This window comes from Clavelina lepadiformis, chromosome 8 (assembly GCF_947623445.1).
Source record: "Clavelina lepadiformis chromosome 8, kaClaLepa1.1, whole genome shotgun sequence".
Taxonomy (NCBI): domain Eukaryota; kingdom Metazoa; phylum Chordata; class Ascidiacea; order Aplousobranchia; family Clavelinidae; genus Clavelina; species Clavelina lepadiformis.
The window spans coordinates 7,527,936-7,540,422 of record NC_135247.1 but is presented as its reverse complement, the minus strand read 5'-3'; the positions used below and the strand labels follow the sequence as shown (position 1 = coordinate 7,540,422).

Below are 12,487 nucleotides of genomic sequence, written 5' to 3'. Positions count from 1 at the left end.
AGTTTCAAATTATACTCCTCGTAGATAAAGTCTATAGCTTATTATAATCGTTGCAGCATCATAAATACTGCATTCACTTTATTAATGAAAATGCCTTAGTTTACAACACAGGTATTTCATGGTATGATTTTATTAAAATTTATTTTATTTTCACATCGGAAGGTTAGTAAAATTTAGTAAATGCCTTTACCATCTACAAATATGGTAAAGCTTCAAGTAAGACAGATAAGATCAGAAGGAAGTGCAATATACATATATTCTTTGATGATCGAAAGAAAACAAGAAAATATATATAGGAAAACTTGTACAACTAAAAGTCACAATACATTGCGTAACAAACAATGCAATGAAGTCGTATATACAGTTGAAACAAGATATATTAAATGCTTTTCGAACAGAAACGATCTAAATAGGACAAACTCGATTATAAAATTTAGTAAAACAGGATTACAAGTTCGTGGGAACGCGTTACAACCTAAAGTTCAAAAACTGCGTTTTATACTGTGGTCGACAATGCTCTGGCTGTATTTAAGTGGTAAAAAGCATATTACAAGCTGCAAGTAACTATAAACAATTATAGCTGTTAGGGTAGAATTCAAAACACTTTCACAACATACTGATTTCTCTTCTTTTCTAGACGATGCTTACTGTACAGCTTGTGCGATTGGCGATGGTGCCGAAGCAAGATTGGACGTCAAAGCTTCAGAAGGCAGGTCAGAGAACTTCAGTGAATGTAACTGAGAAGCATAATCGATGACTTTGTTTTCTTGATCGGCATTATTGATGTTTGGAATCGTTTGTGAATCGATTAAGTTGAAGGACGGGCCTGCTACTATTGTCTCTGAGAAGCCTTGATTTGTATGCATATTAGTACTTTGACTTCCCTTGCTGGAAAGTGTCCTTATTGAAACGGGAGACAGAGTGGAGCGGGCTGCACCACTTTCTTCGCTGCAAGTTTTAAAAATATTGTTACAGTCTTCTTGACACCAGCTATATGCATCTCCAAACAAGCTGTCCTGTCTCTGCTTATTCTCCAACAGGTCAGGGGTATGCCAGGATTGAAAATCTTGTGGAACCGATTGACCTTGTGCCAAGTAACCCTGTTGATTCGCCTGATGGTCAAGGCGAATTCGTTTGCTAAGGGGAGAACTTTTAGTGCGACCGAAGTTTTCATTGTAGGCCGGAGGGGGATAAAGTGGTTGATCAGCATTGTAAGAATGTTTCCATGAGCCACTCTGATTATCCATGCTGTGGCTATAGACGTCGGGAATAGCTGCACTTTTTTCATATTGCATTGTTTTAGGTTCTCCTGCGCAGTGAAATTTTAATGAGCCATCTACATTTTGACTGACATGGGCGATTTCTTGGGTTGTAACTGGTGGTTTGCCCGACTGGGCAGAATTATACTGATATGATCTGCTGCAATTCATATCATTACATATTGAAGGTTGGCGATACATTTGCGCAGAATTTGGTTCCAAAAATGCGTCGGTTGGGACTTCCTGTTTATTGAATGTATGACGTGGTTTATCTTGACCAATGTAACCTCCGGTTTTCCTGCGAGAATTGCTAAATTGTTCTAGAGCAGTAGTACGAACGCAATGATTGGTATATCGCTTCGAAAGACCTGCTGCAGCTGCCAGAAGACAAAGACACAGTACCAGGCACCAAGTCAATTAATAAATAATATATTCCAATACACGGGTATACTCTATTTAAATAAAACTGCCCAACTGTGGGTAAATACATTTTAAGATAAATATATTTTATAACAAACTTGGCCCAAATATATTTGTTTTTTTAACACTCTATTTGCAAGTTGACTCCAATTTAAATTTAACCTATTTATCTCGTATATTACTCGTTAACAATTTCTATTACATTTCACGTAAGGAAAAAAACTTGACATATTTTGCCTACTTGATATATTGGCCATCATTTGTTGCAAAGCCTTTTCGCCTATTGGTGCTTTTCCATACCACATGGGTGAATCAACCGTAGATTTACGTCTGGGTTGCTGGAACAGACGAGGCTGAAGGGCGTGAAGCTTGCGGTTATACAACTCAAAGCTTTTTACAGGGCAAAGAATTCCTCCAGTCTCATACATTCGTACCTATGTTAATGAATTATTAAACAGATTTAGTTAACAGCATAGTTTGGCATGCTTAAACACTTGTACTGGTTGTTGATGTTTATCTGATACCTACCAGGAAATTAAAATTACTTTAAGGATAAAGCAACTTCTCCAAGGTTAATTCAGAGAGACAATTATATTAGTATTAGTAAAGGCAGTGGTGTGGTTTGGGATGGAGCACATACTGCCATAGATTGGTAAAAGATGTGTCCTATATAGTATATACTACTAACCTGGCAACTGTACCTAAAATTTTTATAGACAGTGGTTACATTTGCAATACAAGTGAAAAGGATTCATGAACAGGATATGCACATTAACCGCGCGCTCATATCGTGTTCAGGACAAAGTTGCATACGGACACTTATTTAGTAATTTTACAATGTTTTCTGCCTGAAAAACAATTTAAAAGATAATTCGCTTATTTAGGAACTTTGTAAGTTAATGACATTACCTGATTCCCTTCACTGTTATTATGAAAAGATCTACCAACAAATCTTTTTCCGCTGTTATCTCCATATATCTTAAAAGAGGTTTTCTTCAATTTTTCCTGTGATTCAGACCCTTTGTGGCAGAAATGCAGCGTTATTTCAAACCACACCTGTAAAAACGCGTGGAATCACCACATGAAAATTGAAATGCGCTAACATTATGCATTTAAAAATTACGTTTTCATGGTTGTTCTAGGAAATATACTTTACTTTTCTCAGGAGCGCCAATGGGTTCGAAGTTCCAAGAACGTTCGAGTCGTACATCTTCCTCAGATCATTTATAGAGATAGGTTGTTTGTGTGTAATTGTACGTCCTATACCTTTTAGGATTTTAAGCTGCTTTTCCAACCGCTCATTAGATGTTCTGCAACGGAAATGTAAAAAATGTTCTTGTTGTTGAGTGTGTGTGTGTATGTGTATCTTTCTGTTTACAATCGCCAGTAAAACAACACAATAATTTACAATAGACTACGTACAGTAGAACAAAAAATATGTGGCAAAATTATATTGTCATTCCATTAACTGAATTTTACATGTTAGCTATATAGATCCATTCTCATTAATATTACCTGAAACGCTCATCTGTAACAATGTCGAAAGTTGCACAATACGGCTTTCCCTTTAAGTGCTTGTTAATCATTGCTCTCAAGTTGAAGAGGCTGTTACGACCATAGTAATCGCCGTTAGTTTTCCGCACATCCGTCCAAAACTGGCCAAGCAAAGTGTTTAGCTGCTCCGCGTTAAGATTTTCCACGTCTGTTGCAACTTTGTTGTCCACGCACCAAGCTAAAAAGAATCATTGATTCTCTGCATTTTATTTTTAGCCTAAACTTCAACTTGAAAATTTTGAAGTTTTCTTCAAGTTGTTTTTGCATGCGAAACAGTTTTTTAAAGAAAGCATATCTAAATTGTATTACAAGCTTTCGCGGAAGGAGAACGGTGTAAATTTCAACATTCTAAACCACCATATAAACAAGTCTTCAACACGATAGAACATACAAGTTCGGCGTTCTCTCACGGCCACGGACAAAAATAAACAAAACTAAACAACATGTTCTGTAACTTGGTATAATTACATGAGAGCGGGGCAAAAAGAATCGACAGATGCAGAGTCGAACGGTTTCTATTACCATGACAGTAAGTTGCCAAACCTATCTAGTACCGTGTCATTTTGGACTGCACGAAAAGCAATCACTCTTAGTAGATAAGCGTGGTGAGATAAGTCTTTCCAAAAGCAGCCAAAATGCATAGTCAGCAGAATAATTTTTGAAAATAATTGCATGTCATCGATTGCCACTTTGCTGTGCACAACATGCAGCGTCTGTGTTATAAATATACAGTACAGTAGGCTATTCCATCAGTGCACCGAGACCAAAGTGGGACCGAATAAATAATAAATAACTTTTACAAATATACCGGATTATTATGTTTTAGTTTAGTGATTAGTTATAGACTAGTATCATGTCAATGCATGACATAAATTTAGATTTTATTACGCCAGCACCAGCGATCGACGCCGTGTCAAGAAAAGTAGTTTGCGTTTGATCTGTTCCGAGCGATTGCGTTTGATATATCCCGAGGCTACTTGGCTTGTTTTCGTTTGCACCCTTTACGTTCTCCGCTTTCTAGTCTGTCTTTCTAATTACTTCACGTTGCAGAAACTAGGAATTAAGTTACATTGTTCTTTTTCGACGATATTCCTCCCAATGGAGCCCTCACAAGCAGATATTGTTTATCACCAAATAAAAAACAATCTAAGGCAAATGAAAACAATCGTTTAAATAGCTTTTTATTGATCATTGAGTGCAGATAGCCGGATTTGTTGTGATGATGACAAAATCTAGCTTCAAATATTATACTGTTTTACAGTAAATTGTAAAACATTCTTTAGATTTAAAAAGAAGTTATTGGTCTTAATGCACACAATTGTAAAAAAAGCAATGTCTTTCACCGTCAAAAGAAAAAGCTGATACTTGACCGGACCATAATTATATTGTGTTTCAACCCAGCTAGTTTCACTTTTCGTACGCCACCACGCGGTTAAGTCTTGGATATTATACATACAATTGAACCCTGTAGCGGTGTAGCCCAATTCGCTTTGCCTTTGATCAAAAAACTTCTTTTCAGGTGCCAACGATATTGATAACATACAGTCACCAACAAATCACTTATTCATTTGGAGAAACGAAAATCACATTAATCATAAGAATGCTTTTTAAGGCTTTATACGAAACTTGTGAGTTACAGACTTGTGGATTAAATACATTAAAACATACATTATTACTATAGTTATTTTACGCTTGACGATATTTTGTTTAATTCTTATATTGACTTTATTTCAAACTTGTTTTTCTGGTGTTTGTCTCCAATTGGCTTAACGCAGTTGTTTTAAAGGGAGAAGTTTTTATCTTATATGGCTTTATGCACTTTTATAGGACAGAAAATAAAATAAATTTTTAGAATAAATAAATAAGTTTTCTTAATTATTGACAGAGTACGTGCACGTTAAGTAATTTACTCTAAACTTTGGTAGCCTAATTTACATTAAACCATCTTAAAAAAGAGGAATACCTTTAAGTACTTTGACGCCCCACTTTTCGTTGTAAGCTGTCTTTTTACTCGAATTCTTGCCGTCCAAAGTAACCTGACTTGAAGCAAAATGCATGGAAGGATTCAGTTCACCCCCTTTGTTAAGATCAACTTCTTCACATGAATCAGTTTCACGATTTTCACTTCTAACATCTCCATCTTTTTTAAGTGTAAAATCAATGTCTGGTTTAGGTGATAACGAAGACGTTAATGGTGGATTGACGTGCTCGTCATGCGTTGAATTTAAATTGTTGTCACTCTTATTATTATTGTAACTACCATGCCTGGCCGTTGCATTGCTTCTGGTGGCTTGGCTGGACAAAGCAGAAACATTGGAAAACTCAAGGCACTGATTGGAGTAAATTAAAGCACCGCTTGAAAAGTTAGTCACAATGCCAGGAGCACTGCAATCATACAATAAAGACTTGCCCGCGTATCGAGGAGATATTGAACGGGTTGACTCTAAGGTAACACAACCTCCAACGCCGCTGTCGTTGCTTAAACTGTAGTCACGTTTTCTGGACACTGTGAGTCTCGGGTCATCCAATTTCTCACTGGAGTTAGATCTTTTGCTATCTACTGATCGAAAGGTCCTGTGTTTTTCACGAATCTCAAGTTGTACGTTAGAAGCAAAATCATTAGAATAGAGTCGTTGGTATTTTTCCCTCTCTGGAGAAGGAGAAGCAGTCCTTAAAGGCGGACCTGTTTCAAAAAAATAATCTGCTTTGTCTTTTACTAAGGATATATCATTAAAATTGTTGCTCAAAATTCCGGCAGTATCATCACTTTGCGTTTCATTGGTCATGTATTGGAAACTCAGTGCATCATTTTGTCCAGGTTGAGGTAATTGAAAGCTGTTGTTTGCAGCGGCAGTAAACGAATTTTGGTCGTATATGAATTCTTCGATGTTTTCGAAAACACTTTCTCCGAAAAGATCATCGGCATTAATTGGAAAGGTTTTTCCGCTTTCATAGAGATTTAATTCTAAACGTTAAAATCGACATTAAATAATTCAATAGTTGTCAAAAAATAGAAAAAGTGTCAGAAGAGCCAGTTGAATTGAATCAACAGTATATTAAGGAATTAAGCCAGATATTTTCTCATTCTGTCAGTCATTTAAGATAATAAGACTACAAAAATGGTAAAAACTTGCGGGAACCTTGAGGTTGGTTGTTTTCAAAAGACCCAAAGTACGATTCAACCGGACCTTGACAGTTTATCTTAGCCATTTCGAATGGGTTTTCTATAACAAGCAACAAAAGATGATTTGAAAATATAAAGTGTAAGTAATGATTTCTTTAGTTTGGGGTAAACAATTTTTCATGTGCTGGATCATTTACACTACGATGTGATCACCATGACTATATCTTTAAACATCGATGCAACAGCATAAACATAAACAATAGCATAAATACAAGATAATCTCTTTCAACAATTAACACCCTTCTACCTATTGATGACAACTCGAGGTTTTGGTCTAATGTCGTCTTGACAAACTTCTTGTCGTCATGATAAATTCCATCTTTTTCCCTAGTTTCTTCGTTTTTTCCCTCACCGCACACAGCAAACTCGAACGGTTTGGTGAAGTTACACACGTCAGATTGCTTTTCAAAAGTTACAAAATTTTCAACCAATTCCCCTTTATTTTCGTGGTTTTGTTTTGCTAATAGCACAGTACCCTGTTCAGTCAATGACTGTGATTCGTTTGCTACTCTACCCAAAATACCATCTGCTCTGAGCAGTGATCTACAAGCACCGTGTCCATGCATTTTACCGGCGCTTTTGCTTGCCTTTTGTTCTTTATCATTCAGGTAAACCGACAGAAATACCAGGCGTAACTCCTCTTGGTCTTAGGCAACAGGTAAAATCTTTCGCTAAGCTTAAAACAGTATAATTAATCTGGTGCGTAAACATCATAAGTGGTGTAGTGAATCGTTAAAACTGTCTCCTTGAAATCATTTACATTCATTCACACTCTGTAGTACGTATCTTATTAAACATTATGCAACGTTTTTTTAAATACACGTGTACCTCTCAACAGTAGGTTGTCATAATGGGGTTGAGTCTGCAACGTGAATAACTAACTTCTAAAAAGTTACCAAAAGATCCTTCCAAAAAAGAAAAGCAGCAGCATTAAAGAAAGGAGTAATTTACCTGCCTGCATAGACGGCTCTCATGCATTGTTTTTTCTTTGCCTTTGTTTTCTTGGAAAAGGCAATAATAACAGACAGGTTGGGCACCTCCAGGCGATTGCGCAATACATTGCATATCTCCGCGTAATAGCTTTTTATTAGTCTCGGTCTATTAGGGTCTAGAAAGATAACAGATTAATTAATATCCACGTTCAATAAGACTATAGATTATTTACTTCAAATGAAGATATGAATATTTGAATAAATTTTTCCATCTTGCTTAGCGATATTTAATATCGTTCATTTTTTATACAAAATTTATTTAATGAGGGAAAATTGTTTTAGAAACAAACATAAAATATGCAATAAAAATAAACGTAATTCATATTGTATAGAATTGTTTGCCTGCTATTTGAGGTTATTCGGGTTCATGGTGAACTCTCTGACATAAGCATCAACATCATTTCTGAAAGAAGTATTTTACTTGCTGAATACAGTGAGTTAGAAAGTGCTTCAATGATAAGCATGTCAAAGAACTGTGAATAAATATCTTGCGTTATTGCTTCGAACTGGGCTTACCTGGTAATTACAAAGTCGTAATAAACTTCACGCGGCGGATGTTATTGTTCCGAGACCAGTGATTGAAAAGCCCAGCAAGAGGCATAAAAGACGTTCATAAAATTTTAGAAACTTATTTAGCGTCGAAGGATATGGAAACATATTTAGGGTCGAAAAATCATGCTCTACTAAATATGCCTTTGCAGCTGCAGGTGTGAGATTTTATCAAACCTTTATCTGCTTTTACTTTTTATTTAAAAACAAATTCATTTGTCTTCGTGAATACGATAAATGAGCGTGAAAACCAGGAAGGGTGATACTGTTGGTAAGGTGGACAAAGTCCATGTTTTAATTAATTGTCTTCTCGGCGTAAAGACTGCAATCTAAACAGGGCGTTTTGTCATCTGGATGTGATGATGGAGTGAAGGTGGCAAAAAATTAAAAATAAATTTTAGGCTAAGTTAAGGTTCTTACTAATAGAAAATGTTGTATTACGTTCAAGGAACCTGTACCTTCGAGACACTGCATGGACCTTTACACCTTTAGGCACACATGACTTTAATATTAAGTTATAAGATTCAAATTTCACCAAAGACATGGATAATTCGAAATATGCACAGGAAACGTCCAGCGGAGCGTGGAATGAAAAGCAGCTCTAAATAAAATGGAAATGGACCCTTTATCCATCACTCTACTGTAACTTCTTGACAAAATAAAAGTGACATAGCAAAAACCTTTTTATAAAAGTAGACCAAAAAGTTTTAAAAACGAAATGCAGAAAATAGTGAAACAGTCAGGAAACAGTTATACGGAGTCAACGGCTCTACTGAGTCGAATTGATGATCCTGTACCATTCCGGTGCGGTCGCAGCATAAGCTCTGGTTTACGAAAAGAAAAAAGTGAATGGTTCAATGTTTTAGGCGACAATCACTGTCTAATCTTTTAGTATCAATCGCATGGCTGACGTTGTATACAACTTCACTATCCATGAAAGTTGCAAATGAGTACACACGTATACAAATGCGCACTGTATCGTTTGATTGACTTGTACTATCAGAACGAACAAAGAGAGAGAGCATAGACTATAGTATAGACTATAGAGTAGACTTATAGAGAGGACTATCTCCAGCCCGAGAAACCTGCTTACTAAAGAAGCGTTCATGCATGACAAAAAAGAAGTCATTTGAGGACGCAGAAAATGACCCAGTACAAAAATGACTTTATACCCAAAATGACGGATTGGCGATACTGGAAAACAGCGATACCGAAAATAGTGTAACTGGAATATGACGGTTATCCTTCCTTTCCAAATTTTGAAGTATAAGAAATCTGACATTGCAAAATTTGCTGGTGCTTATTCATTAGTATCCCCATCTAATTTCTTGTGCTTTGATCCAGCTACACCGTCTGGGGCGTTTTTGCTTCCAGGTCGCGCATTCACGAGCGAACAGATTATTCCTACACGCGTGGCAGCAGCACTCGTTATACCTATACGAATTTCTTGTTTAATCTATTATTCCAGCGAGCATCTCCGTTTTAAACCGCCTGTAAAGCTATACTCGACACGCACTTAAGGAGTCAGATTGTTAGAGCTTAGTCCTTTGCTGTTATACATCAGTCAGTCAGGCGGCATATATAACTACTGTAGTAGTAAAATCTCGGATACGCTATGAACAAATCCTATTGTTTGAAATGCATGAAAGAACTTTGGAAGTCAAGATGCCTGCACTTGTTTATGTAAATTTGCTCATAATAACTGGTAATTCGTGTGAAGAATGTTGAAAAGGCGCTTCCTGCTATAGAAATGTATACACGTAGGCTACTCTTTATGCTGAGGAGGCAACATTCGGTTCATTGTTTGCTAAACTAGATCACGAGAAAGTACTTAAAAAAATCAAGGTAATTTATTTTACTATTTTGTAATACAAGAAAAACTCCTTGAATTTAGCTAAAACTACTTGAATTTAGCTTTCCAGTTTGGGTTTATGCAGTGCTATGCTAATAACGACGGTAATTATACTGGTGAAACCTGGAACATTAATTAAGTTGATAAGATTTGCTGTAAAACGGCCAACAATGTATTTATAAGCCAGCTGAGAAGAAAACCAAACGCATTTTTGTATTCTTGTTGCAGATCGTTTTCATTTTATAAATTGTATATGATATCGGTCATTATTTTCCTAGTCCTGTTACCGTTTCCATGGTATCTACCATTTTCGTGTCCCGCTCCCGCAGTTATCTATACGTAAAGGTAGGTGTGCACTGTGCAGTTTCTAATTGGTGCCCATCAGTTGGTATGATAGTATCACAATTAAGCTTTATCGTCGAACTGAGGAAGGTCTTTACACAACTTTAGTAGGTGCGGCATCTCCTGCACACAGTCACAGCAAAATGTGGTGTACAATTGCATTGTTTGCTGTAGAACTTTCAAATTTGGTGACTTTTCCTAAAAAATGTTCAGCTATCTGTCCATGTTTGTTTTATAAAGTTTGATTTAATAATTTTTGAAATATTGGCATATTTTCATAATTTTGCTCTCTCCGCATTGAAGCGTATCGTTTTCGTTTACTCGCACTACTAACTCGACTAATTGTTCTCTTGCGTTCTCTTTTCGCGGTCAGCTGGTTTTCTGCACAGGGGGGCGCGGCGTAACAAGAAAAACTTCTAGAAATGAACACTTGTAGAAATACTTTAATTTACACTAAATGCACTTTCTTTAGTTTTACAATTATAATGTATACAGGAAGCCAGATGTTTTTGCTACTAACCTGTAAAAATCTGATCACAGTGATCAGTTTACGACGTATAGTTTTCGAGTAATTAACGATTGAAAATGTGTGTGCAGTGTCAGTCACCACTAGCTAAAATAGTAATGTCGTGCACCCGGTTTGGATAGGGTTAAACACGGCCATGATTCCGCACAACTCGAGCCCCGTTACCCAGCTACTGATTTTGCACAAGTTTTGATACAAGGTTTTATACTATATTGCCCGAATTTGGAACTTTTCACCAGAACCACTGAGCAGGAGCAAGAGTCGTTCATACCTTGGTTGGTCTTACAACGGTAGCGCCCCTGGTTTTCGAACAGGAGCCGAGTAAGCCGTTTTCAGGTGTGAAAGTGACAAAAACTGCAATATTGTTAAAAAACTTTGCAATTTTATGCATGCTTCACCGAAATCCCAGATTTTGAAATTAACCAAGAAATCATAAAAATCAAATCATAATAATTACAGTCCAGGGTGTAAATCATCAAACATAGCTTATACCTCCAGACGAAGCAGCGATCCACTGCAATGAACAATTATTATTATTATTATACAGAAGGAAAGCCTACACAGATTTCAGGCAACTACAGTAACTCATACTTTGGATAGATACGTTATTGGCTCTGGGAATTTCATACTAGTACCTACTTTCAAATAATTGATAGCATTTGGTCAACCAGTTTAAATGTATGTTTTGTTTTAGATGTATTTGTTCTATGTTAGGTCGAACTAGAAAAGTATTCAGAAAAAGTAAACCTCCACTAGCGCCAAGGCGTTCAGTTCATTGCCACCACCAGCGATGTTCTATTGTTGTAAACGTCGTACTGTTTTGTCACAAACCGGTTAAAAGTGAATATTCAGACGCTATGACGATGTGTATTTGATCCAGTAATTTCCGTGGATAAAATTGCGAAAATTGTATAAGCTCGTATTGGTTCATAAACGACCAGTTGCCACCACTATAAATTTACACACTATTGAGATATTAATCCCAACGAGTTTATTCCAGCGCAAGTTAAAATCAAACGCAAAATCGCAATGTCATCCTATATTTCAGTGGTCAGCAAACTGTGGGCCGCGGTCCAAATGCGGGCCTTTTAACAATTTTTAGTGGGCCGCGAGCTATTTATTATTATTTCAGTTTTATCATGTAGTTGTGGGCCGGGTGATAGCCGTACATTCATTTAAAATTGGTGTAGCTAAGAATTTTTATTTTGGCTGATTGTTGCATCACACTTTCATGGTTAAGTCTAGTATTGCTATTATTTGGGCTACTTTTAAGGCCGTCATCTTTATTTTATCTTTATTTAAATATTTAAATTTCAACTGGAACTACTGCAACTTCGGTGTGACGAAAATCTGCAAAGCAAAGCCCCCAGCTCGAAGAAACCGCTTGCTGGATACAAGCTTGAAAAACTTACTCGTTGCGACAACAACAAACTTTCTTCCAGATCTTGCTACTAGCGAATGCAAACAATTTCACTCATCACATTGATTGGTGGATGAAGTAAAGAAAATACTGCTACTTTCTTAGATAATAATTAATCGGTCTACCAAAAGCGACACGCCGAAAACTATGTTTTTGTGAGCTGCGAAGCAGCGAGCTCTGGTTAGCCTGGCGATTATTAACAATGGTATTTGCGAGTAATATCAGTATTTTGTCAATATAATGTCAAATTCCGTGAATCGATTTGCTTTGCCTTCAACTGAGGAAGCTGCAATTACGATTTTTGAATTTTTACTTTTTGTTATCGTTGTTTTGTTTCTTTTTGACCCGAAATTCCTGTTAAAAAACGCAATTTTTGCCTGTCGCTTTTG

At 36.6% G+C, this 12,487-nt stretch overlaps 1 protein-coding gene across 1 annotated transcript; it reads right to left on the bottom strand.

The window, feature by feature from the left end:
- Window positions 1-114: 114 nt before the first annotated feature.
- Window positions 115-7,343, bottom strand: LOC143469715 (uncharacterized). Its single transcript, XM_076967506.1, has 8 exons — window positions 6,665-7,343; window positions 6,374-6,457; window positions 5,197-6,198; window positions 3,195-3,411; window positions 2,836-2,989; window positions 2,589-2,735; window positions 1,921-2,113; window positions 115-1,636 (listed from the first exon to the last, which is right to left on the bottom strand). The coding sequence occupies exons 1-8, from the start codon at window positions 6,981-6,983 to the stop codon at window positions 645-647; spliced, it is 3,108 nt and encodes a 1,035-aa protein (XP_076823621.1). The 5' UTR covers window positions 6,984-7,343; the 3' UTR covers window positions 115-644.
- Window positions 7,344-12,487: the final 5,144 nt, after the last annotated feature.

Coding starts and splice junctions, on each gene's coding strand:
- LOC143469715 (XM_076967506.1), bottom strand. CDS start 6,983: ATGCATGGACACGGTGCTTGTAGATCACTGCTCAGAGCAGATGGTATT. Junction 3,412..5,196: donor GGGCGTCAAAGTACTTAAAG/GTATTCCTCTTT, acceptor GATTCTTTTTAG/CTTGGTGCGTGGACAACAAA. Junction 2,114..2,588: donor ATAACAGTGAAGGGAATCAG/GTAATGTCATTA, acceptor TCATTAACATAG/GTACGAATGTATGAGACTGG.